This window comes from Phyllosticta citriasiana, assembly GCF_038021145.1.
Source record: "Phyllosticta citriasiana strain CBS 120426 chromosome Unknown IWZ02scaffold_13, whole genome shotgun sequence".
Classification (NCBI taxonomy): domain Eukaryota; kingdom Fungi; phylum Ascomycota; class Dothideomycetes; order Botryosphaeriales; family Phyllostictaceae; genus Phyllosticta; species Phyllosticta citriasiana.
This window is the reverse complement of record NW_027117290.1, coordinates 27,150-51,781: the sequence shown is the minus strand read 5'-3', so window position 1 is coordinate 51,781 and position 24,632 is coordinate 27,150. Positions and strand designations below refer to the sequence as shown.

General features: G+C 54.4%; 8 protein-coding genes across 8 annotated transcripts; 1 reads left to right on the top strand and 7 right to left on the bottom strand.

Annotated features, from left to right (window-relative positions):
* Positions 1 to 1,778: 1,778 nt before the first annotated feature.
* IWZ02DRAFT_493224 (t-SNARE) lies at positions 1,779 to 2,904 on the bottom strand (the record flags this gene model as incomplete). Its single annotated transcript, XM_066769913.1, has 3 exons — positions 1,779 to 2,153; positions 2,209 to 2,757; positions 2,809 to 2,904. The coding sequence occupies 3 exons, from the start codon at positions 2,902 to 2,904 to the stop codon at positions 1,779 to 1,781; spliced, it is 1,020 nt and encodes a 339-aa protein (XP_066619497.1).
* A 913-nt stretch (positions 2,905 to 3,817) lies between these two features.
* On the bottom strand, positions 3,818 to 5,425 carry IWZ02DRAFT_383624 (uncharacterized protein; the record flags this gene model as incomplete). Its single annotated transcript, XM_066765287.1, has 3 exons — positions 3,818 to 4,420; positions 4,640 to 5,046; positions 5,095 to 5,425. The coding sequence occupies 3 exons, from the start codon at positions 5,423 to 5,425 to the stop codon at positions 3,818 to 3,820; spliced, it is 1,341 nt and encodes a 446-aa protein (XP_066619496.1).
* Positions 5,426 to 6,556: 1,131 nt separating this feature from the next.
* On the bottom strand, positions 6,557 to 7,397 carry IWZ02DRAFT_64295 (uncharacterized protein). Its single transcript, XM_066771007.1, has one exon. The coding sequence runs from the start codon at positions 7,273 to 7,275 to the stop codon at positions 6,739 to 6,741; it is 537 nt and encodes a 178-aa protein (XP_066619495.1). The 5' UTR covers positions 7,276 to 7,397; the 3' UTR covers positions 6,557 to 6,738.
* A 2,033-nt stretch (positions 7,398 to 9,430) lies between these two features.
* On the bottom strand, positions 9,431 to 10,773 carry IWZ02DRAFT_64292 (uncharacterized protein). Its single transcript, XM_066771006.1, has 3 exons — positions 10,298 to 10,773; positions 9,795 to 10,249; positions 9,431 to 9,744 (listed from the first exon to the last, which is right to left on the bottom strand). Exons 1-3 carry the CDS (start codon positions 10,642 to 10,644, stop codon positions 9,533 to 9,535), a joined length of 1,014 nt encoding a protein of 337 aa, XP_066619494.1. The 5' UTR covers positions 10,645 to 10,773; the 3' UTR covers positions 9,431 to 9,532.
* Positions 10,774 to 15,567: 4,794 nt separating this feature from the next.
* IWZ02DRAFT_459708 (Tubulin/FtsZ, GTPase domain-containing protein) lies at positions 15,568 to 17,521 on the bottom strand. Its single transcript, XM_066768100.1, has 5 exons — positions 17,449 to 17,521; positions 17,357 to 17,397; positions 17,158 to 17,270; positions 17,053 to 17,106; positions 15,568 to 16,999 (listed from the first exon to the last, which is right to left on the bottom strand). The coding sequence occupies exons 1-5, from the start codon at positions 17,454 to 17,456 to the stop codon at positions 15,842 to 15,844; spliced, it is 1,374 nt and encodes a 457-aa protein (XP_066619493.1). The 5' UTR covers positions 17,457 to 17,521; the 3' UTR covers positions 15,568 to 15,841.
* A 463-nt stretch (positions 17,522 to 17,984) lies between these two features.
* Positions 17,985 to 19,115, bottom strand: IWZ02DRAFT_64225 (ClpP/crotonase-like domain-containing protein). Its single transcript, XM_066771005.1, has one exon. The coding sequence runs from the start codon at positions 18,894 to 18,896 to the stop codon at positions 18,090 to 18,092; it is 807 nt and encodes a 268-aa protein (XP_066619492.1). The 5' UTR covers positions 18,897 to 19,115; the 3' UTR covers positions 17,985 to 18,089.
* A 2,419-nt stretch (positions 19,116 to 21,534) lies between these two features.
* On the bottom strand, positions 21,535 to 23,136 carry IWZ02DRAFT_64106 (chromatin associated protein KTI12). The gene is made up of 4 exons (XM_066771004.1): positions 22,859 to 23,136; positions 22,482 to 22,811; positions 22,166 to 22,432; positions 21,535 to 22,117 (listed from the first exon to the last, which is right to left on the bottom strand). The coding sequence occupies exons 1-4, from the start codon at positions 22,862 to 22,864 to the stop codon at positions 21,830 to 21,832; spliced, it is 891 nt and encodes a 296-aa protein (XP_066619491.1). The 5' UTR covers positions 22,865 to 23,136; the 3' UTR covers positions 21,535 to 21,829.
* IWZ02DRAFT_64105 (uncharacterized protein) lies at positions 23,137 to 24,233 on the top strand. The gene has a single exon (XM_066771003.1). The coding sequence runs from the start codon at positions 23,410 to 23,412 to the stop codon at positions 23,881 to 23,883; it is 474 nt and encodes a 157-aa protein (XP_066619490.1). The 5' UTR covers positions 23,137 to 23,409; the 3' UTR covers positions 23,884 to 24,233.
* The last annotated feature ends 399 nt before the right edge of the window (positions 24,234 to 24,632 follow it).

Below are 24,632 nucleotides of genomic sequence, written 5' to 3'. Positions count from 1 at the left end.
AGATAGAGGGCTACATTCGGCTTCTTTTGGCGTCGACGAGAGGAGACGCTGGAGTGATTTCAAAGCTCATTAAGGAGAAGCGCATTGATTTGCCCCTGATCGCGTCTGTGGAGCTTTCAAAGACCACGCAAAAACAGAAGGGGGCCTAGGAGAGTCAGGTCAAAGCTCTCTTGACAACGACTTCCTTTTTCTTATGCGTTGAGAATTGCCACACGCAAGCCGCAAGTGTGTTTCTTGACCACGGAACCAGTGTGGAATCGCTGGATTTCGAAAGTCAAATGCCTTTGCACCGCGCCGTGCATCGAAATTCCCACAAAATGGCTGAACTGCTACTGAGCAGGGGGGGGCACGTACTGACGTCAAAGATATCAATGGACAGCCCGTGTGGAGAATGAGTACAGGTCCAGACCGTGCCGAAGGTAAGATAGAGGTTTTCCCTGTTCATTTCCCCCTTCAGACAGTTCGAGTCCTTGAGCTAACGAAATCGCGGACAGTCCTTGAGCGTTTGATCAAGACCTCCGCGGACGCTGGCGCATCAGCTCTCTACAATGCAGTCTACGACGGCGACGTCGAACTGCTGCTCCATCATGGTGCGAAAATAGATCTAGCTTCAGAAGGCAAGATCGGCCCTTGACGAATCAGTTTGAAGCATTTTCTCGGTGACGAGGAATGAGTTGAAATCCGGGGGGTTTGGTCGCGCGCAACACATTTTGGTGGCTTTCGGGCCTTGCTCCCTATCTGCCTGGAATTGATGTTTTGGTGTCCACGTACGCGTAGTAGGGAAGTGGACATTGATTCCCTGATCATGCGAGCAGAATTGTCTCGGTAATTGCAAAGAAGGTTCTTTAGAAAGGGGACCGTTTGGTCTGTCGGACTAGGAAAGAGCAGGAAGGACATACCACATCATAGGATAACAAGCCATTTTCACTGGCCATCTGACACCAAACGCGCGTCCCCAGTCTTCCAAAGACAAATCAGCCAGTCAACCAAAGGAAGTAGTGACGCATACCGATTGATTCGCTCTGCTCTGCCCTGCTACGCTGCTGTGCTCTGATCTCCTTTGCTGATGCAATCCCAAATCCAATACAGAGCTATTAAATCCGCCAACCACACCCTCAACCGTCTCATACATACACGACTACACCGACAACGCCGCACAGCCAGCGTTCCTGGGGATGGCCGGCGCACCGCCCACGGCCCCTGGCATTCCCTTATACGGCCTACGCTGACCCGAAGAACCGATCCTCCTTCCACACTTCAAAGCAATGAAAGAGAGAGACAAAGGAGCATTACAAGTATGAAAACAAAGAGGGGGCATGACGAACGTTAGAAAAGAGGTTGACGTGAACGAAGTAGAAAAATGATTATTACAGCCCGCAGCCTACCCATACTTCGTGCATGTATCGACATATACTTACAACACGGAAAGGTAGACTGCTGCCGAAAAAACAAAAAAAAATAAAAAAAAAAAATTGGGACGAATTAGGAAAAGAAAAATCCGTCCCATACAGTCATCCAATTCAATCTAGACCAGACCGTTTTCATGCTTGCTTTCCTCGCCGCAGTTCAATTCGTCTCCACCTGATCTTGCTGTCCTTGCGCTGCAACTTTTGGAGTTTATTTTTAATGTAGTAGAGCACACTGGATTCAGTGGAACCGGTAACGAAGATTCCGATCCGGGCCGTGTCCACGTGCTCAATGTGCCACCCCAATCGCATCCTTTCGCTGTGCACTCAAACAACTTTTCCAACAAAGCGGTACGCAGTGGGCAAGCAAAATTACTGGCCGCTGTTGTTGTTGTTGTTGTTGTCGTTTTTGTTGTTCAATCCGAAGTACAGACCGACAATGAGGGCGATGATGCAAACGATGAGGATGAAGATGAAGAGGGTCCAGCGGCGCAAGCGGTTGCGACGACGGATGTGGTCGATGCCCTTGTCGAGTTGAACGTTGGCCTGCTTGCCTTCGTCGAGCACAGCCTCCGTCTTCTGTTCGGTCTGCGTAACTTGCGAGTCCTGGACGACGACGGCCTCGTTGAGATCGATAAAGAGCTGGGCCAGCTCGTTCATCGTCTTTTCGATGCGCTGGATATCGTTGTGACGCGCGCGCACCGCACCCAGGACGCTGTTGGCCTGGCCCGAACGGTTCGATTTGAGCTGCGAATTGCATTAGCGCATTGCTCGGTGAACGTGTGATGGATCCGGGGCTTACCGCCGTCTGGAAGATGCCCTCGTTGCCCCAATCCACGTTGGCAGCCTCCTCGACCTCTGATTGTGATGCCTCTGGGTTGACGATGAGGTATTGGCGCATGATTTGATCCCGCATGCGTTCGCGATAATGCTTCTCAAGGTCCTGGTAGTTGTGCAGCTCTTTCTGGAATGTGTTCTTGACACTGCGAATTTGATCGTTCTTGAGTGCATTGTTCCCGCTGCGCGCAGCGTCGGTCTCGAGGAACTTGATCTCGTCCTTGATTTGCGTGTTGAGAAGCTGGGTCTCGGAGGTCAGAACCTCGAGTTGACGATGCGCATTGACCTCATTGGCATCGGACAGCAGGCGCTGGTGGATGGTGCCAATATCTGTGATTTTCTTGGTCAGTTCGCGAATGCGGCCTTTGCAGCCACTGACGCGGTCGAGAAAGGCTTGGTCGGGCAAGATGTGTTGCGGCGGTGGGGCCATTCCTTGCTCGGCCATGGGTATTTCTGAGTATTGCGATGGTTGCGAGTAGTTGGAGGCTTGCTGGTGGGTAAGCGGCGGTGGTTGCTGCGAGAGGGGTCAGGCGAGGCTATGCGAATTGAAACGGATGCCACGCACCTGAGCAGCGTACGGGCTGGGCTGGCCGTAGGGATTGGCCGAGGCCTGCTGCTCGTAGGGATTGCCGCCATACTGGTTGTATCCGCCGTAGGACATGGTGACGATGGTGGTGGTGGTGGTGGTAGTGGTGGTGGTGAGAGTCGATGGGTGTCGAGGTGGGAGCGGCCGGGGAGAGGAGATGGATGAGGCAGGCCGCTACGGAACAAGACGGATGACGTATTTGGATGGATGCTGACGGGCCGCGGTAAGGGATGTTCGGTCCCTGCGGAAGTGACAATGGGGTTGCGGAACCCGAAGGCTGGGGGTGGGGTATCAAGAATGCAGATGGAGGTGGAAGAGTTGGTGCTTGTGTCGAAGAGGGAGAGAGGGAAAGAAAAGAGGGAGGAGACAGAAGTGGTTGGGCAATTTCGAGGGCGCAGAGTCGTGGCACTGGGGCGCAGGGACTCTTTGGCTACCTTAGCGGTGGCTGCCCTGCCTTGCCTTGCCCTCTCCCGTTCGCCCTCTCATTCCCACACCACCTCAGCACTGCACTGACTGCATTGACACAGCCTCTTTGCCATTTCCATCCCTTCTGGTCGTCCACTTTTCTTTAATTACCCTGCTGCTGACTCTGCCCGGCCCTCACACCTGCGACCAACGTTTTCATCGCCGCCGGATCTGCGTGTCGGGCCTGTGGACCGGGCGGCCTTAAGCTTAATCGCACACTCAGCGGTCGGCGCCGAAGACCACCAGAGACATCAAAGACCACAGCATCAACAAACAGAACACTACCTATTGCCTGTTTCAAAGGCCGATCGCAAACGACCGACGCCGACGTGGCCGCGAGGAAGCTCCCTTGGGAATGGCCTGTGGTGAGACGACACGCTTACGCGCATAAACATTGGCCAATCACCGTGGGATCCATGCGCCCCCCATGGGATGATGTCACCCATGAAACGACCGTACAGGTACCTTAACGGCCCTGACAGTTTCAGCCTGACGAGTGCAAACGGACATTGTCAACTACACGCTATCGACAGCTGCAATAGTGCTCCTTCTTCCAGCTGAGCCCGTCCAATCCTCGCGCTGAAATGCCCTCGTCGAAACTCAACAGTACGAGCGGCCCCGTCCTCCCTCTTCCTCCACCGTATTTGGGCCGTCGCAAGAAGACGACGCTCCGTTCGTCCGTCGCGGCGACAATTTCAACGGCCTGCGCTGGACTAAACGAAGACCTCGTTCGACATCGCTGCAAAGGAGCATTCACAATGGCATGTGGGTTTTGCGAACAATGACAACCAGCCCGCCCTTCATCCGGTAAGCTAGAGGACGCCGCCGGCCACATTCTCACCCTCTTATGGACAAAGACCTGGTCTTGTCTCTGCATCTCTCTTCCCCCCGGTCTATCCTCATCAACGATCTGAGTCTCGTCTCCAGGCTGTGTCCTCTCTCCCCGCGCTCCAACTCTCAACCGCAAGCAAAGCCCGTCTGGGCAGCACTGCTCGTCTTCTACCAAATCCAAAAACGTCCTCGCAGAATAGTTGTACGCGCGAGATTTGGTGCGCGATAGCGTGTAAGAGTGGAGCGCGTCGGCACCGTTGCCTTCTCTTGGCACACTGGTCCCATAGTGCAAGTGCTCGCGGTGGACGCGGCGCGGATGTCGGATCCACGGCCGGCAGCGGGTCGCGTCGGAAGAGGCGATTTTGAAGTCGGGGAGAAAAGCGTCGAGCGGCGAGCCTTCGAAAGGGTTGGTAGTAACCGAAGATAGCGACGACAGCGACTGAAATTGTGGCTGTGACGCCTGACCGGCCGAGGCGCGCAGGCTTCCGGTTGGCGAAAGACTTCTTGCCGATACAGAGCTAGAGTCGTCCCAACCGGGCCCGTCAGAAGTTGTCATCCCTTCTTCTTCCTCTTCTTCTTCTTCTTCGTCGTCGTCATTCCTTTCTGATGAGTCGTTGGCCTCGCCGAATCCCAACGTCTCAAAGTACCAGCTCCTTTCTCCACCAACGCTGCGCCCTGCTCCCTGTGTCCCCATCCCTTGTCCCCATTCTCTACGCTCCTCAATCACTCGCGCCTCTCCGCTTGTTTCGTCCACTACCGCTCCTAATGCCGTCCACGCATCATTGATTGGGCCCTCGACGCCATGATGTCGTCGGAAAACCCGCGACCCTGTTTCAACAGCATCTGCCGTGGGTGATTCGAGCGGGAAGCGGATCGAAGTGTAAGTCGAAACGTGAGGATCATTCAATTGGTCTTGAGGCACTGCATACGCATCTGCGGGCGCAGACAGGCTTGCGAAAGCACTGCCACTGATGGTAAGGCCGTAAAAATATCCGTTGTGGATGAAGAAGGAAGTATCGGCGCCGAGCGCTGTGTTCGTCATTTGCTGCATCGTCAGCTTCGCCATGTCACCTTTACCACCTTCTCCACCTTTCCTTTTTGCTGGAGACGCTTGGTTATTGTTGGTGGTTTTCAAAGGCGTGCCCTCTTTCAAACTCACGCCGTGGACAACCCAAACTCGCTCTCCGCGCGTCCCACAGCCCGTGTGCGTCCCGAAATAATAGTACGCGTCCGTGTTGCGGACGAAGAGCTTGAGCCCGCGGCCCGCGCCGTCGCCTTCGCCTTCGCTGCTCGTCGACATGGTGCTGTCAGCGCCAAAGTTGTCGTCGCTGCCATAACCCCCAAGGCGGTTGGGCAGACGAAAGACGCGGAGGCACGAGGTAGAAGCGCAGGAGTTGGTCGCGTCATCGAGGCGGATGGCGACGAGGTAGTGCGGGTGGTTCCTGAGGAACGCAGGTGCCGACGTTGCAGAACGAGAAGAGCTGAAGTTGAGGTAGAGCGACAGGATTGAAGCGCTGCAGTGGACCAGCGTCACACGCGGAAGAGGATAGGCCGCAGTCGTTGACGATGACGACGAGGTGAATCTCCATCTCTCGCCGCTGTATGCGAGCGAGCACAGCGACGCTGAACGAGATCGCTCTGCCAACGACAACGACGACGACGCGTCCACATCTTCCCAGAGCGGCGCTTCAAAGCCCAGCGTCGCTGCAGCACGGTATGCCATTTCTCCAAAGCGCATCTCTGCGTGCTCTTCTGCGTCCCAGCATAGCGACGCGCTTCTCGCTTCCTGTCTCCTTCTCTTGCTCGACCTCTCATCATCGTCTCCGTTACTGCCTTCTTTCACGCCTGCTCTTTCGACTACGCTCTGGACGATGGCTCCGACGTCCAAAACGGCTACTTCTCTCCCGCCATCTTCGACGTTGATGACGCGGATCTTAGTCGCGTCTCGGCTATTGCTGCTGCTGCTGCCGCTTGGTTGAGAGTAGACATAGCACAGCACGCCCTCGCTGTGCAAGAAGTCGGCAGCGTAGTCGATGACGCAGGCGGAGCGCGGGGATGCCGAGGCGAAGGCGGCTCGTCGGGCATGAATGTTTTGGAGGGCGATGCAGAAGGTGTGCGGTGACTTTTGTGAGGAAGCGATTTGATGTTGCTGCCGCGAAGAGGCCAAAGCAGTGGCTCGAAGGGTTTTTTGCTCGGTTTGCGAGGCAAGAAGGGCTTCGCGGGCGAAAGGCGCGTTGTTCTTGTGACTAGATTAGTTTTGAGAGCTGCATTGTGGGTTGAGGTTTGCCAGGGGTGCCTGATGAATGGACATGAAATGTAAGGTAGACGGTAGGAAACTGAAGACGATCAAGCTTGCCGACTTGAGCACGGAAAAGGATGCTTGCAAATCGACCTGACGAGATCGCTGCCATGAACGCTCTTTTACAACTCACCTGGACCACCATCCGACACAGCGCCTCCTCTCTCTTCACGACGACCCGAAGTTGGCGACTCGTACATCCCAACGCGACAACATCATCCAGCGACAAGTACCTCGCGACCTCAAACAGCACATCGAACGGTAAACCATCCAAGTTGCGCATGTCGCCTTTCCCTTTCCAATTGAATCAGTAATCAATTCCTGGCACCAATTGCCCTTCGACTGCAATGATGATGATGACGACGATGATGATGGATTCGAGCGCTACCGCAATGGCGATGTCTGCCGCCTCTAACAGCTACAGCTATCCAGAAGCCGAATTCGACGAGGCCAATCCAGTACCGACGCGACGAGGCTGAGCAGAAGAGACCGTACATTGGAGCCGGTGGAGGCAGGGCGTGGAGCGAGAGTGGTGCCTGTGTGGTCGTCGCGCAGCAAGGCAAGGCTTCGCCCGAGCCTTGCGTTGTGAACGGATCGTCTTTCGGCAGAGAGATAGCCGCTGTGATTTCCCGAGTTGCTTGCTCTTGTTTAGGTGTTTTGCTTCGTTTCTTTTGGCGCTGGAATCTTGTCCCTTGCCAAACTTCCGCCTTGTCGCGGAATTTGTGAAGACGATGAGATAGATAGTCGACGAGAATCGACGAGCGGCAGAAGCGTCGAACGTTGAATCGACCTTGCTCAGAAATGGAATGCAACAGTGCCAACAGAACACTTGGTGACGATGTCGGCAACATCCAGCGGCTCCTCGGGCTCTATCTATACGCTGTCAAAAGAGCCGCATTGCTGAAGGGTCCAAAAAAGGAACTCAGCGCGGATCTTGCGCCCAACATCAGCAGCCTGGCAGCCGCAGAGCCGCGTCTCCCCACAACGAGGCCCCATCTGTGCCACGCACCCACCAACTCTCTCCATCATCTGGTGCCTCGTTTACAGGCTTACGGTGGCTGCTCCTCCACTGGCAGAGCCTCAGGGAAGGCGTGGAATGGGTGAGGTGGGTTCACGAGGCGCGGTACGACGCAATCAAGGTTTTTGCGAGAAAACGCGCTTAGGCAGCGTTGCTCGTGCCGCAACGACGTACAGGTACCATTCAGCACTTGTGCCACCGGCCTGCCTTGCCTTGCCGGCCCCAGCAAGGCTGTCAGGCAGCCCGCGATACAGCGAGGGCAAGCCCAAGCGCGCGTGTCTCGCGCCTCTGTCGTGCAGTGTGTCTGCGTGTATGCGAGGCTGCGGGGCGGCTTTCTCTCCAGACATCAAGGCAAACAATCGGAAGCATAGATTGATTCAATCGGGTTACTCGCCCGCCCGCTCGCGGCTGTCGAGACACCTCAGACGCAGGTCGACTGCTCCTCCGCGCCGAATCCGGTGCGTGTTTGCTCGACTGCGTGTGTTGTGCTGGCACTTTGGGGTACCACTGCACTCAGGCTCAGGTACACATGAGCATGTTTGGCTATATGCACTCGGTATGTTGATCCATCAAATGCGGTTGTGCCTCAACCGGGGACGGGGAAGCGGGACGGCGCGCTGTTTGTTCCTTCAGGCCAACTTTGCAAAGCAATTGATTGAAAAGAGGCTTTGTTTGGGCACCAAAGCCCAGCGCCAAAGATGTTCCTAGATCGTGTCTTGCCTTGAAGTTTGCGTGAATGTGGAATGTTACCTGTAGTAGTTGTGCGAATCGACGTGGACGCACGGCGCCAGCAAGCGTCATGCTACGCCACAGCCTCGCGTCGTTGAGGCTATTAGGAAAGGCGCGCTTCATCATTTGCCGTCCAAATGTAGAATGCTGAGAAAGGCTTCACGGAAAGGCCGCGAGTGTCCAAAGCCTCGCTGACCGTGTCAGATGTGAAAGGGGTGCTGAGCATCCCTACCCCTTGAGGCTCAAGTTCGGCCGGGATATGTGGCTGATTGTCTTACCCCGGGTAGCGCAAGGTCAAGATGATCCGGAATATATGAAGCGAATCGGGGTCGCAAACTTGGGGTTCCCCGACATTGTGGCCTAGTGCGGCTCAGTCTGATGGTCGACAGGGGTGTGGTCTGGGGCCAATCGACGAACAAGGAAATCGGTGCTACTGAAGACGGTCTTGCGGAAAACAATTCAAGCGGTCAGGGAAACTTCAATGTCTCGTGAGCCTTTGTCCAATGAATAGCGCAAATCTTGATATCAGGTCAGCTGCAGCGTCCCTTCAGCCTGAGCATGTTTTCGTCGACACTGAAAATCAGCCTTGTACAAGGCTCGTATCCCACATCCAAGTCCCCGGCATCATAGTCCCCGCAATCCATACCGATGACACATGTAAGAAGTCTTCGTACACGATCCGATCAGCAGGTTTTGCCAGCCAGGGCCGATTCGAGCGCTCCGTTGGTAGATCGACACACCGCGGTGGCTAGGCTGAAAATAAACATTCGCCTGGGTTGAGAAGCCTTCAATCTGACGAGGATAGACAACATTGGTCATGAGGTTGAGAAACGACAAGGCAACGGTGATAAAAGAAAAAAATCTGATTTTTGGGGTACTCTGCTCCAATGAGGGCGCAATCCAAGAAGACATGTCAACTCTTGCAGGGCTTGACCAGCAGCTGCGAGGCTGGACCCCTCTCCCAAGGGAGTATCGTACGTAACAAATCCGTTTTACTGCCACATTGCTGGAGCACATGACGCTGTGGCAACGTTCCTCAGCTTTTTTCGACTCCACGAACCTGATCGTCCAGAATGTCTCACGGCGTTGAAGCCAGATCCTTTCGATTGGCGAAATTGAGGCAATCCGTCTTGTGCTCGGCAGATGTGGCAGCATCATCTTCCTGACGCAATCGTAGCTCTCGCAACTAGGTCAGGCTCCGATGACACAGCACATGGCTTCAACCGTCAATGGTCGTTGGCTCAGCTCGTAGATGGTCTCGGTCCTGACTTTCGTGGATCCAGCCAGAGTGGAAGGTTCCCTTGCCGCATTTTCTGGAGAAATCGCGGAATTCGACTGAGTTTCCACGAAGCCATCTTTCTTCAATTGGGCACGTCCAGTTCAATGACCCTGGTACGCGGCTGTAGATCCCAGCCCACGAGCGGCCAGCCTTCCGGTAGGTTCGAGTACGGTGGAAGAGTGTATTGGCTTTGGCAACCACCAGGCTCAGTGCAGTTGAGGCTACACAATCCAAAGACCTTGCAATAGCAATCTTTGGCGACGGGGCAGTGAACGGCATCCTTGCCGAAGAATACTATGCAAAAGTCAGCAATATTCCTAGACTTGTAATGCATGAGCACTTACTGTGCCATGCATATTCCATCACTCTGCCACTGATTCTGTCCTCCAACTCTGTGTTTGCCAGCCAGTCCCGGAGATGCTGGTACTTTTCCAGGGGGATACTCCGAATCTTGTCCCTTGTAAGCGCGAATTGCGCGCAGCAACTGATGGCGACAAGGTCTGGCACAACGGCATCTTCCCCAAAGATTTCCTTGAATGCCCTGTAATAACTGTTGCCCGCATGTCCCTGCTGCTGTGCCTCGCGGTCATCTTTTTCGTAGGGTTTGATCTCTTCGGGGCAGCCCATCTGCCATGCGCAGCGCAAATTGACGTAGCCTTCCTGCTCGAGGTATGGCAACTGGAAGTTGCGGAGAATCGGGAGTCCGTCGTAGTCTGGGTCATCATTATGCCACTGGTAGCGCTTTGGGTGGAGGAAGAGGGTGTAATCGGGGAGGTTTTCGTAGTTTTCAATAATGTACCTGTTCAAGATTAGCTCCTGGTCGACCAAGCGTTAAGGGCCAACGCACGTCAGGTAGACCATGCTTTCCCTGCCCTTGTTGCGAGGCACAGTCAACTCCGCCTTGGGGTCGTCCACAACGTAGCGAAACTTTTCCCAGTCGGGGAAGTATGTATACAGCCAATCCACATCGTCCGTCTTTTGGCTTGCGACAACAAAAGCCTTCTGGCCGACGCGCGACTTGGTCGCGGCGGTGTAGGTCCCTAGATCCTCTTGGTACTTCAGGTCGACATCTCCAGAAAAGGGCGAGTCCTGCTCGATGACGCCGCTGCGGAGGTTGAGGAAGAAGCCAACGAGCAGCAGGACGGTGAGGGTGTAGAGGGCGATTCGGATGTTGGAGCGGCGGCGAAACAGCATTTTCGAGCGTCGTCACGGCGCTGTCATGGCCCAGGGTGGTGAGAGGAGAGTCGACGGCAGCGAAGGGGCTCTTAGGCCTTCAGGATGCCATGGGGTGGTCGTCTGAGGAAGTCAAAGGTGGCCCGAGGAGGGACGATGGCCGCGCGTGCGAGATGAGTCGGTGGGCCCCTTGGTGAGGTCATTTCGCGCCGAACCCTTTCCCGCGGCCAACGCCTCACCACCTCCACCCTTGCGACAACATCGATATCAACAATTCCGCATGGAAAAATCGACCACCCGTTCCAAAATTCTATCTTCTTTGCAGTTGCAACGTCGCTGTGGAATCAACTTGGCTTGCATTCACCCTTGCCAAGAGCTGCTCGTTGATTGGCTCTGCAGATTGCAATGTAGATCCGTCCCAGCAGTGTTTCCTTGCCTCATCGGAGTATTCAACCATGGTTACTTTCACTTTGATTCAGTCCTTCATGACACTCGGTATGGACAACGGCTCGCCCAGCGTAGTTGTGTCCGTGGATGACTGCTCCCTAGGCGCAGCTGTCATGTTGGACGACCGCTCCCTGCATGAGGAAGGAGACTTCCCATTACTCGCTGGACGTTCGCCCGCCGTCTTGTCTGATTGATCCCTAGTCGACTGAACGCAGCAACTTTTCGCCTCGAAAATGGGAGTAAAAAGAAACGACACGCTCAAGGTCTAGCTCTGTGTAATTCGAAGATGCAGCGGCTGTATCGAGGTCTTATTTATTCTCTTTGCGTCCACCATGTTGGCACAATTAGTTTTCCACAACTTGTGAAGCTATGTACTATACAAAGTAAGTAACACGGACACACGCCCCAAAATAAAGACTTGAGACTGGTCCTGCCATGGACTGATCACAGACTTTCGACGTGACCTTATTCGCTTTGCACACCTTTGCTTGTTTAACATCGTACGTTAGCTGAGGAAAGCTCTCTACCGCAGCATGAGATCAAGAAATTGTCATGTAGTGCTGCGCTCCTCTTAGCTGCGACGGATCCAATACTTTTTGCCTAAAATGCTCAAATCTTGCACTTCCTCGTCTCCACCCTGGAATGCCATCTGCTGTAGTCGGGTGTAATGAGGACTTTCTCTATTCGCAAACAAATAATCGCTTTGCAAAATGGATTCGTGAAGTCCTGATCATCGGCATGTGCTAAATTTCAGGGCCTCTGGATATTCTACTCGCTCTCTAGGCTGCAAAAGACTTCTCTAGGCTGCGTCTCTGAGTTCCACGAAGCTCATTGCTTGTCTTGCCACCGTATGCCATGAGAAGCTTCATCATTTTATAATCGTCGTCCATGTCTTCCACCTCCACACTGTCTCACCGCCATGTCGATATGATTCCCTGGACAACCTTAGTCTTTTCCTAAGCCTTGTCAAGCGGGGTTGCGCCCTCATCTGAGATGAAGTTTGGGTCTGCATTGTACTTCAAAAGAAGTTCCGCGGATCTGAAACGGTTCTGTCGACAGCACTATGGAGATGCGAGTCGCTGTGGGGTGTTCGAAGGGAAGGATCGAATCTACAATCTAGGAACAGAGAGATGTGTCCTGAGTCCCCCGCCCTCTTGAAATCTCAAGAACATTAGAGAGCTCTATGAGAATTGATGGATCGTGTTCCATTACGAAAGCCAGTAAAGTTTTCACAACTAAACAATATTGTTAGCTGTTAAGCTCCGTTGCAACTGAATAGGGGCTGCTTGGCGTGTACTCACTCTCACTATGGTCTGTAGACATGTGGTTATCTAGGATGGTACTAAGTTTTGAATCACTAATTAAGCTCTTAGCTAGTCCTCGATCTTCCCAAGAATTACGGAATCTTGAGGCTGAGAAGACGGGTGGCATGTAAAATAGTAGTAGCTCCACAATCTGCTTGGAGTTCTTCCGAACAGCGTAATGTAACGCTGTTTTATCTTCAAAGCTCTTTATTTTGGGGTGTATACTGTAATTTACAAGCGCTTTGACGGCAGGTGCGCAGCGATTCTTAATGCTTAAGAAAAAGGATGTCTGGATGAGCAAAGCCTTGGTGTTCCAGCCTCGGATGTCTAGAAAAGTTTCCACCATGGATGACATTAAAACATTGACATCTCACGTTTTCAAGAGATCAGAGATCAAAGGTGCGTCACCTCGCGTCGAAGCATCGAGAAGACGGATATAACCCTGCAGCTCAGAGAGATTAAGATCTCTGAAATGATGCGAAGTCGACTACAATGAATCAGGCTTACTCATGAGCCAATTTACCACCTTTTGCAACCTTGATTTCGAATCCTGGTCCTGCACGAGCTTTCCTAGTGCTTCACACAGATTTGTCGTTAATCCTTTTACTTCATCAATGCAGTCTTCTTGAGCCGCGAGCTACATTAAATCGTGACTACTGGCACTTGTAAAATCCACCAGATCTAGTATTGCTTTTACTGCGTGGGACTGTCTTTGTTTGGCGGCGGTCTGAAGCGCTACTCTAACTTGGTGTCCGAAACTGAGTCTTCCACTTTCCCCTGTGGAAATATTGTGAAACAAGCATCGCGCTTCCAATAAAAGCAGCGTGGTCCATCTTATTCTGGGCTTGGAACAAGTGAAAACCTCGCAGTAGCCGTGCATGGAATGATCGCTTCCGAGGATTCGAGAAGAGTTTCTGTAGCTGAATGTCTACGATCATTCGACTTGTGGGATTGATGACTTTCTTGAAATGCCGGGCCACATAAGTATAGGTGATCAGTGGATACAACCAAAACTTGGAAGCTACAGTTAGGGGCTTCAACAGACTCGAGCCATCTGTGTATGTCCAAGAGCCGAGCGCGCGATGGAAATCCATCTGCTTTTGTATCCAGTGTGTTCCAGGGTAAAGTGTTTGAGGAGAAGATGACGTTGACTGGTATCGAACTCGTCCAAAGCGTGTACAACCAGGAAGGTCGTGTTCGTCGTAAAGTTGGAGAGCAGCTCTAGAACTTGAGGCAAATCGGGAGGAGCCTCAACTGGACTAACTTTGTTCTTTTCCTTGTCCCAAGTGCTTTGGATGAATGGTGGCAGTGGTGTTGATTTGATCAGCTGGCCAGTGAGCTGCCCCACAAGATTCCCAAGCAAGTCTCGGACCGAAGGATGTTCTTTGTATGATAGGTACAAGTATGCAACCTGACAACCTGCTTTGTTTTCCATCTCTGCAATCGCAGCGGAGCTACGCAACGGTCAGAATTCGGGAAGACAAAAGTCTGCGCAGGGAGAAAAAACATACGAGAGAAAAGACTTTCCAGCTCCAGCTAGTGTCACGCGATGTCAGCAAATGGAGAATTCTAGACGTATATACACCTCTTCCGGAGACCCAGAGGTACTGTGTCTTCTCATCCTTCCATGAGGTGAACTGCTCGGACTCGAGAATCCATTGGCCTGTGCCCGGGACAGCCTTGGAGCGGAAGTATCCTTGTACTCTTGAGAAGTCTTTGGGGGAAATTCATTCAATGAGCTCGTGGCATTTATCAGCTTCTGACTTCAACGATGGGCCTGCAACTATTGATATTAGAAATATTGTCCCCGAAAATTCGCGATGATCACTGACGGATGGTCTGGTTCGCTTTTGAATTTCAGTCAGCCATATTGCGTTATTTGATGCTAGATGAAAGCTCATCTATTATGTCTCCTTTGTGATGTGCAATTGTGTGGCCTGCGTTTGAGTACTGAGTAATTCTGTAATGGTCGCCCATTTTCCAAAGGCTGTGTAGACCATACGGCCGGCGCTCTTACAAGCACCCAGCAGTCAAAGGCTTGCGGCAAATCGAGAGGGAACGCGTGCACAAGAGCGTATCTTGAGCTTGAGCTCGTTTCGTGACGCGGTACAGTGACTGAAATGATGTGACGCGCCACATCGAGCGCAGAGAGTTGAGATCCAATCTGCTCGAGCGAGATGTGCTCGTGGATCATATATATACTGTGTGGCTGTACAACTTTTTTGGACTCGGGACCGACGGTGGAGTGGAGAAAAGTGGACGTGAACGCGTTGGAATCGCTGCAGTGCTGTGCGATCGTGGGATCTGAAGTTTCATAATGTGTGACCTCCTAGCCTCCATCGGTTATCGAAGCGCCACATGGAGGGCTGGAAATTGAATATAAAGCATCTCTGGCGCAATGCCGGAAACTTTTCGGGGACTGTGGCGCAGGCTTAAAAGCGGAATTGAAGCCTTGTGCGCCAGGTGAGAGTGGACCATGAGTAGGTCTGTTCGATCGATCCACACCGTACAGCTGGAGAGTGGAGGCGAACAAATGGTCCGTGGGCAGTGTGTGCTAGGTGGATACCAACGCTGCATCAAAATTCGAGGCCGTTGTCGTAATGTATGCAATTGAGGCCAGATGAACCTGTCAGAGGGACCAGTCAGCTGCAAGCCGGATTTGGATGTGTATGGCAAACCCCTAATGCAGCAGGTGGAGTGTCGGGACCTCAATGGGCGTCGGAAGAAATGATATACCCTGAATCTAGCTGCTTGATGAACGACAGCTCCCTAGGCGCAACCACATTAGTCAAGATATGTTCCCTAACCTTACTTACAGCTGCAAAGCAGTGTTCCCGAGATGCAGCGGCAGTACCGGGATATCTTACTTCTCTTTACACCCACGGCGACCTGCCTGACCTTCTAACCAGGTCAAAGGGCACCCGGGGCTTCCCTATTCTCGTCACCAAGATTCGTCCTGCAAATTGTCATCCAAAAGGCAGAGTATTCTCAAACTCACTAGTGTATTTTTCGCGCTGTGTCGGTGCATCTGCCATCTGTACACCGCAATTCGCGATCGTACCCACAGCTCCACCCATGTGGGGAGACCCTGAAGACTTTTGCCTCCGACACCGATTGGTCATTGCCATTCACACCTTTTCGCAAGATCGTCGTGACTCGGCAGGGCACACAGATGGTCGAATGCACAAGGGAATGTAAGTTAGGTAGTTGATAAAGCCCAGGTACTGTCGCTACCGCGCCGCGCCGTTTATACGCCATTCGTCCGTACATCAATCCATCCGGCCAGCCGTCAAAGGTCCGATCGCCCAAAGAGATGACACAAAACGCCAGGCGCCTTCATGATTCCATGTAACCACGGCAGAAGAAAATTCACCTACAACCCCAGATCGCTGCGAGCGTAGGCTTGGGTCCCCGCTGCTATTACTCCGCTCTTTCTTCATATCTGCTCATTATACACTCGGATGCCATCATGCTCCAGCAGCCGCGTCCGCACCCTCCTTGCCGGCAGTCTCCTTTGTCAAGTAGTCCGCCTGCTCGGCGTCTTCGTACTCTGCAATGAGATCCTGGACGACGGACTTGGCTTCGTCGAATTCGTTTAGGCCGTCGGCAAAAGGCGCCTCGCGCCTGTATTGCTCAAGGAAGGCGTTGCGCTTACGCAGGCGGTCGTACTGGGCGACGATGCGCTTGAAGAGCGTGGCAACGCCCGTATGGTTGGCTAGCATGAGGCCCGACACGCGGTGCGAAGATTGCACGTAGGGCGATTTGCGCGTTAGCGCCACTTGAATCGAAGCTGGGCCCCAGGGGATGAATGTTGCAAGGCGGCGCTCGCGGATACGCAGGAGTGACTTGTGGACGTCCGAGGGATCGGCTTCGCCTTGGATGATGTTCAAGATTGAGATGAAGCACGAAGACTTGCTGGGGTTGATTGACACCATGCGGTTCTTGGGTTGGAGGAGACGGCGCATCACCTCGAGGACGGTCGTTTTCCGCACTGCTTTGGCTTGCTCCACTTGATCGCCGGTGAAGGGTGTGTATGATGTCGTGAGGAAGTGGCACCGCGGCGTGGGTATCAAGGAGGCAACGATGCCGACGAGGTCGTTGTGCATGTAGCCGGGGTAGCGCAGAGTCGTGGTCGACGCAGACATGACGGTACTGACGAGCTGGTTCGTCTGCTGGAACGAGGGCTCTTGAACGTGCAGCGTGTTTGACGCAATGTGTGAGAGGGCGCCATTGTCCAGCACGACGACCGAGTCTGCGTTTTGCGCGAGGCGCCGCATAGCCAGCAAGCTGTTGTAGGGCTGCACGACAACGTCGCTCTTTTCGGGAAAGACCGAGTATGTCTGGATCAATTTCTTGGGGAACCGATCATTCAGTCTCTCGAGCAAGAAGCTTCCCAAACCAGACCCGGTGCCGCCCGCGATCGAATGGAGCAGCATGAAGCCTTCAAGAGAATCGCTGCCGTCGGCCTCGCGATCAATCATGTCCATGACCTCCTCATGCACTGATTCGCCCATTGCATATCCTGCTGCCCAGTTGTTTCCTGCACCAGTGCCATCTTTGTGGACGTAAAAGTTCTCGGGGTTGTAAATGTTCCGGTACGGGCTGGTTTGGATGCTGTTGATGACCTGCTGGGGTCAGTTGTCGCTTCCTGGAGCTGCGAACGCGCGAGGGAACATACTCGGGGTTCGAGGTCCATGAGAATCGCGCGGGGAATGTAGCGAGTGTCGTCGGACTGGTCATGTTAGACTGTATCCCTTCAAGAGTCCACAACGGGGAGTCGTGCCTGGTAGAAGAAGACATCTTTTCTGTCACCGCCTTCTGTCGCAAAGTCTTCTAGGTTTCCATCCTGATTGATGCCGTGCTCCTGACATAGCTGCTGCCAGAATTGGCTGCCGACTGAGCCGTCAACTGTCAGCTTCGTCGCAAGGTCGTCGAGAGCGGTCAAGCTCGGTTGGGAGAGATGTTGAGCACAAGGGACACACCGCTGTTGCCGCACTGGCCTGCCTGAAGAGTGATGATTTCCCTGGAGAAGAGGCATTAGCGGCTTCAAGTCTCCACAGATTGAGGCGCGTACCTGGGCATGGTGACTGTGGTGGCTCAAGTTGGTGGGTAGTCGCACTGAAGAGGCGCGTTGCGGGCAGAGATGTCGCGTCGAAGTCGTTGCCGCAACACTCCAACGACGTCAAACAAGGAAAGCTCCTAGCCAATCGCGTCGACTCCTCAACCACCTCTCACCACTCCCGTCGTGCTCCGCCTGTTCCTCAACCACAACAGGTCCGCATATTCACTGCGCACAATTCCCTGATGTCCAGCGACTCTGTTCACCTGATTGACCGTGGCGACGGCGTATTGACATGGCCGATACCAAAAGAGATGGACGATTTCGTCAGAGGTTACGTCTACACCAAAGAAGTGATTGATGCCATCATCAGGCTGGTTCGTCGAATAAAACGTTGCCCACTTCTCCTCCTTGGACCAATTGGAAATGTCAAATTTCTTTCCTAAGCGATTCCACTTGAAAAGCAGCCATGGCTTTGCAGAAGCACATCCATTTGGGCGCCATTTTGTCTTTGCATTCAACCCGTTCTTCTTTTGCTGTTCCAAAGAAATTCTCGCCCGCTGGACCATATGACATTCTCAGAGCCACAGGAAAATGGTATACTCGGAAACGCCATTCATCATAACGCAACCAAATTTTACACGCAACTCGCGCCTTCAAATCTTGGCTTTTCCACCACCCAGACCCGGTGCCCACCCTCTGACTTCACGGCCACTCTTATACGAAATAAGCCTGAATGCCCTCGCCGCGTCTCCCCACAGCTCATCCCTCAACAGCGCATAAACGCCCATGCGCGCCTTGTCAGCCACGGATATGGCCAGCTCAACGCCCTCGTCATACAGCCTTTCCGGTTCAACAGCGCGATCCACGATGCCATTTGCAAGTGCTTCCGGACCCGTCCAGCGGCGTGCCTCGAGCAGCGTGGCACGGGCAACGGATGGTGCAAGCTTCGCGCGCAGCAGCGACCCGAGCCCGTCAAAGTGCAGGCCCAACTCTACGGGAGGCATGCAAATGTACCCACGGCGAACATTCATGATGCGGTAATCGTGTGCCAGAGCAATTGGAACGCCAGCGCCAAAAGCATGCCCCGTAATTAGCGCGATCGTCGGCACGCGCAGATCCAGCAGCGTCGCCAACAGCGGCATGAAGCCGTCGGCGAGCATCGAATTGGAATGCAGCGTGGTGGGACAAAGGCCGTACGAGAAGAACTTGGGCACGGACGAAGTCGTTATGATGGCGCCTGGGGCAAAAGGCGCGGATCCGCCGCTGACGCTGTTGACGATGAGCGCTTCGACATGGCGATACGCGCGCACCCAGTCTTGTGCTACCGACAGCGTGATGCGGTTTTCCAGAGGCGCGTGCAAGTCGACGACGTAGATGTTCTTGTCCAACGGCGTATTGGGAGCGTGCGAGATGGAGAAGTGGGGCGAATCGAACGGAACAGCAAGCGAGTTGTCGGCCATTGTGTCTTTCCTTTCTCCAATTCGGACCACAGTATCCCGTTTCTCGACGATGACGTTACTAGACGCCTTGTTTTCGGTCAATTTGTTTGCTTGCACGGGCGCTCAGCGATCAGTAGCTCCGCGCGTTACAGCGTAGATGGAAGTTCCGGAGCTGCATTTGATATCTGTATCCCCGCTTTCATTGATAGCGGATTACCTCCCCGCATCCTCGGCACAACGGCCCTGCTGATGCTGCTGCGCAGTCCGGGGCCCCGCATTGCTGCATACCCTCCGAGTTCCACTCCTCAGGTTCCTGTCCGTCGTTGGCCCCACAGGCCTGTAACGGACTATTCCAGTAATTCTAGACGCTCAGGGAAGCCTCCAAAACGGACCGCTGAAGCCGACGTCGTTGAGCAGCTTCTGATTGTGTTCGCGCGTGTGGGGCTGGAAGTCAGGATGGATGCGATCGCCATACCAAGGACCAGCAAGCTTCCACACAGCCGTCGCAGGGGCAATGTGTCCGGCACCAGGAGCGTGTTCGCGCGTCCACTGCTCGGTATGCTCCCTGTTACAGTACATCCGGATCAAATTACACGTCCCAACAACATCGCTCCACCACTCGGCCGCGGGTCGCGGGAAGCGGACCGCCAGCTGCTCTGGCGGCGGCGTGACTGGTCTCGTCTCGACGCTGATGTGCGCGGCGCAGAAGGGGCACGCTGTGTCGATGCGGACATCGAGATGCAGTGCGGCGCTGATGCCGAACGAGTCCCAGGCGCACCCGCCCCATCAGCGTCAATCGTTGTGGCCGTCTTGCGGTGTCAGGACGAAGGCCATTGGCGCTGCGGTGAAGGGGTGCGCCATGCGGATTGCGTCGCCTGCCTTGTTGAGCACCAATGCGTGGTCGTCTGCGAGCTCGTGGAGGATTCGTGTGGTTGATTCGACTCCTTGGCCGGTCCTTTGGGATAGCTCTCCGACGGACAGCGCGCGGCCTTCTGTTGCGAGCGTCTCGTAGACGAGGTCCCAAAGTAAACGTTGTTTCAGCGGTTCTCGTTGTTGCTCCTTTTGGTCAGGGTCCGGGTTACGCTACTTGTGCTTCGACAACGCTGAATGTCGATGAAGTCGATAACCATGGTTCCTTACACATTTCGACTACTTCTTACAACCTGTTGGTGATTCCCTGGCGAAGAGACTCTTGACAAGCACAATACGCCCTGTATGTGGAGACGTCGTGAGACCCGGCCCGTGTGGTGGGATCTTGACTAATCTCTCAACATCAAAGAGGACCTCATGGATGTCGGCGATGACGGCGCGGTCAGTCTCGGGCGCGCTTTGAGGGACGTTCCTTCGAGGAACATTGAGGTCTTCAGGCTAGGTGTAAGTGGACGAGTAAAAGTGGCTGTTTGATGACAAGGACAACGTTGGCCGCCATCACCTTACCTACTCATAGACACGATCTCAACACGCGCGGCCAGCAGGGGCGAATACGCATGAATGCTCCCCTGCAGGTGGTGCGGTGTGTGATGATGACGTAGGCCGTCGCATGGGAAAGCCATTCTGAAAAACGCAAACGGCAAGAGTCTGCTGTGCCCTGGACACTCTTCTCGCATCAGTCTCTCGTGTATGGGAATTCACCCTGTACCGGTCAAAAGAGCGACAACAAAAAAGCGGCAGAAGGAAAGTTGTGGCGGTGCGCCTACAGGCTATCAGCCATGCCTACCGTGGAGATGAAGCGTTACAACAGCAGCGCGTAAATCATTCAAGCTCAGCAAAAAGCTGTCCGCTTGAACTCTCATTCGTCTGATTATTCGTCCGCATCGAGCGTAAACCGGGAATCGAAGAAACGCGGATAGTGCAACTCGAGAGCCACGCGAAACTCTCGACCCTTGTTGTATTTGCGAAGAGAAGCGTGATTCAGCGCTGTAAAATCAACATCTCTTTTATGTCTTTTTTCAAATGAACATCTGGTCGGTGCAGGATTCTTCCCATTCCTTGTCAATGGTCAAATCATAGTCTTTCATCTGCCGGCGCACTCAGCGCGTAGTGTAGTGGCGCGCCCACCTATCCGTCCGCGGCCCGCACGTGGTCACCCTGGTTCAGCCCAGCAACCGGGCAGGGCAGGGCAGTCCAGGTCGTTCCCCGTGGGGTGGGCGGGCGCGGCTGCGCGGTGTGGATGGTCCGTCTCATTACATGACCGGATGAGGCAACTGGCGTTTGGCGTTTTGCGTTTGGCGGCGCCAAGGGAGGGCGATTGAGTCGAGGTGAGTTGGGCTAGGCTCGTCAGTCTGGGGATCAATGGCGACAGTCGAGTTGGTTGGCGCATGTAGACAAAAAGGCGGAATCGGTGGTTCAGCACGAAGACGATCATGACAGTGGGAGAGGCAATGAGGAAAATCTGGCTGCCTCGTCGGTGGCTGTCGTGACATGACTGTGTTTCGAAGCCTTCAGCGACTATGCTATTGTGTCGTGGCCGAGTGGTGTAGGTAATGACGTAGCATCAAGCCCACCCGGTCGTCATGCCATGACCATTGCTAGTGGCGTCGAATCGACGCTTCGTATCCAGATTCCAGACAACCCAATCGGCGTCACACGCAGACAACCATCACTACTGGCGGACGGTCTTTGATCCGTTTCGCTTCACGATTGTCCCGTTGCCGACACTCATCACAGCTGTGCGCAGTCACGCAGACCGCTTCGATAATGCGCGTAACAGCGTCATCTGCCTCTCGGACTTACTCCATGGGGACCCCAGATTTGCGGGTTACGCTTTCCGATCCCTGCTATGCGGCGTGGTACCCTGGTCGTCCCCGACGCCAATCTCACATCCGACTTTCTAAAATGGGTAGGTAAAGTCTAAATGACCCTGCATGATGTGGCCGAATCCGCCCCTCGGCTACCGCGGGTTGATATGCGCGCGGGACGCGTCGCGCGCAACGAAAAGGATTTGATGCAGGCCATTAGGCATTTTGAAATGTGTCATTGAGGTAGTCGATGAAGGTCTCGCGAATGCGCGCCTTGGAAAGATTATGCTGCCGGTTGAGCGTGATGAACTGTCGCCGAATGCGCTGCAGCTGGGGTAAAGAGACGGACGAGGCTGGTAGCTCAACGGCTTTTCCAGCGTCCGGGATTGACACCTCACCACCGTCTTCGCCAGGGTGGTCCTTTTGCCATGCAATAATGTGAGAGACAATGTCAGACGTAGTCTTATCCAGCTCGTACAGGTAGTTTTGCTCGGTCGCAGGTTTCTCGGTACAATCAGCCTTGTGCGCCATTTCGGCCGAGGGAGCTCTTACCAAAACAGTAGCTGCATTGGGCCGTACGACTTTGGCTTTTCCGTCGTTGCCAACCATGGCGTCCCAGATTTGGTCGAGTGATGGAGTCTCGTCTTCATAAGCTACAACGAAGAGCGGGCTGTCCCAGCGCGTCATTCCATTGGGCTCTTCATAGCGGAAGACGAGATTCTCAAAATCCTCTTCAACATATCCGCCGTCGACGTTGGGATCTTCGAGCAGCTTCTTGTTGATCTCGCGGCATCTTTCAACTGGTGTTCCTACGCGCACCTCTTGGACTATCAGCGACGGTCGGCGCAAGCGGGTTGGAGTCACGTACAACGCAGCTGGGAGTTTGAACGGCCTTGGCCTCGCAGTAGAGCTGGTAGCGAAAGCCCTTGATGTAGTTGAGGCCGTCGGCAATGACAATGTCGTCGCGCGTCAGCACTCGTTTGACGGCGGAGGACTCGGTGGCGCGAGCATCTTTCTCGGGGCGCGCAGAGTGGTAGACGTCGCGCGAGAGTCCCAATGTCTGGTCGTTGATGTGGTGGACCTTGAGACGGGAGATTTTGGGATTGATGGAGTCTTTGATCTTCTGGGAGAAGAAGTCGACGAGCTGGTTTGCGCGGTGTGTCTTGCCCGACGAGGGGTAGCCGGAGATGATGATCAGCTGGGGCAGTCAGGACGTGTTTGGCTGGTGAGGAAGGGCGAAAGTACCGGCATGACTTCAATTGCTTGGCCTTGCTGGGGACATGGAGTGGCAGCAAAGACGGCAGAGGGCAGGGCAGGGCAGGGCAGAAAGATGGACGGTGGCAGTGGGAGTGGGAGTGGGAGTGTGGGGGCAACAGAACGGATGGAACGCCCAACCCAGCCAACCTCGGCCGTTAACGCCGGCGGCCGTCATCCATCCATCGCTGGAAGAAACCGTGCAAGAAAAGGACCGCCCTTCCCTCCCGCTTGTCACGCCTTATATCGGGCCACTGTCGCCTGCCACCTTCTTTGCTATCTTACTCCTCTCCAACACCCACGACCGCCTCCATCGTCCGCACATCGGCCCAGGTCCACTCACTCCATTCTCTCGTCGTTAGGCCTACCATAACGCTACATCCTGCGCCTTCGACACCCTCTCCACGGTCCAACTGCCTCTCCAGGACTTCCGCGTCGACCGGTCTTGCATCTCTCAAAACCAGCTAATCCGCGCCCCTCAACTTTGTAACCTGCACACCTCCGACGCTCTACTTTCGCACTTCCGACTCGATCTTCGCGACATGGACCCGCAGAGAAATCCACCACCCTTTGCCTTTGGCACTCAGCGTCCAGCATTCACCGTAGGCCCAGAGTCTGCCAGTTCCGTATCAAGAAGCTCCAGCAGCCTTTCCACCATGTCATCTGCCGCCGTCCCCATTGCCGGAGCCTCGTCGCAATCGCAACAGCCCCAAAATTCATCCGCTCCAATCCCTCCGTCCTCGCCGGTCCAGCAAACGCACTTCATGGGCTCGATACCGGCAGCCACATCTGCCCCACCGCCCGCCCGCCAACTCCAGTTTCCGCCGCAACAATCGCAGGCCCCTGCGACAGCAAGACCTGGCGGGTGGGACTACAATCCGAATCGCGAGGGTGCAGGGCGAACTGCTCAAGAGACAGCCGCGTTCCTCAATGAATACAGCCTCGTCGCGGAGGCGGCAAAAAGGGCACAGATGGCGGTTCTGATGCGCGACATGGAGGCAGTTGAGTTGTCGTAAGGCGCGCAGCAATTTTCACACGATCGTGGTGTGATGGTGCTCCATCGCAGTGCAGAATCAACACACCCATAGCACACGGCTTCGCTCCCGCCCCCGCAGTGTGCTGGCATCGCATGGCACATTCGCACAACCTGACAGCCGACCCCAGAATTTGCGACGGCAACACCAAGTCGAGGACACGCCGCACTGGGGAAGGCAAGAACACAGGCGCGCGCGACCGAGAACCCTGGCGGGCAATCGATTCCCTGTGGAGCAGCGCCAGCAGTACTGCCGACTCATGAAACTCGTGGGGTCGCGGCCAAAGGTCCCTTGATCGTCCGTTCCCTGTACCAGCCCTGGCCCAGCCACCAGTCAACCCTTTTTTCACGTGCCGACCTCTTCCTCCCACCCCCTTGCGCCCTGCTTTTCACAAGCTCTTCTCATTACGATGCTTGCGGAAAAACCACGGTTTTACTCGTTCAGTTGAATTGGTGAGACGCTGTGGTGTGTGGGATCGGCACGAATTTCCTACCAGCATGCATGCATCTTCGATCGGAGAGGAAGTCGCTTCGACACGTCCGGACGGAATGGGAACATGATGATCAGACCAAGTTGCAGGCACAACCGACCTTCCACATCCAGGCCTCTTTCAAGTAACACGTCCGATCTCTGCAGGCTGGTCGACATCGTCTCAGGTCTGCTGTTGTGAAAGCCGTAGGCAATGGCATCGGCGCAACGGTTCTACGTTCTTCAATTCCTTCTCATTGAAT

Bases quoted from the DNA above. Each gene is read 5' to 3' on its own strand.
- IWZ02DRAFT_64295 (XM_066771007.1), bottom strand. From the start codon at position 7,275: ATGTTGCCGACATCGTCACCAAGTGTTCTGTTGGCACTGTTGCATTCC.
- IWZ02DRAFT_64292 (XM_066771006.1), bottom strand. From the start codon at position 10,644: ATGCTGTTTCGCCGCCGCTCCAACATCCGAATCGCCCTCTACACCCTC. The intron at 10,250-10,297 runs GTGCGTTGGCCC...AATCTTGAACAG, and splicing joins GAAAGCATGGTCTACCTGAC to GTACATTATTGAAAACTACG. The intron at 9,745-9,794 runs GTAAGTGCTCAT...ACTTTTGCATAG, and splicing joins GATGGAATATGCATGGCACA to TATTCTTCGGCAAGGATGCC.
- IWZ02DRAFT_459708 (XM_066768100.1), bottom strand. The intron at 17,271-17,356 runs GTGTGTCCCTTG...TTGACGGCTCAG, and splicing joins AGGCCAGTGCGGCAACAGCG to TCGGCAGCCAATTCTGGCAG. The intron at 17,000-17,052 runs GTATGTTCCCTC...TGACCCCAGCAG, and splicing joins TCATGGACCTCGAACCCCGA to GTCATCAACAGCATCCAAAC.
- IWZ02DRAFT_64225 (XM_066771005.1), bottom strand. From the start codon at position 18,896: ATGGCCGACAACTCGCTTGCTGTTCCGTTCGATTCGCCCCACTTCTCC.
- IWZ02DRAFT_64106 (XM_066771004.1), bottom strand. The intron at 22,433-22,481 runs GTACGTGACTCC...ATAGTCCAAGAG, and splicing joins TTCAAACTCCCAGCTGCGTT to GTGCGCGTAGGAACACCAGT. The intron at 22,118-22,165 runs GTAAGAGCTCCC...GATTGTACCGAG, and splicing joins CCAATGCAGCTACTGTTTTG to AAACCTGCGACCGAGCAAAA.
- IWZ02DRAFT_64105 (XM_066771003.1), top strand. From the start codon at position 23,410: ATGGACCCGCAGAGAAATCCACCACCCTTTGCCTTTGGCACTCAGCGT.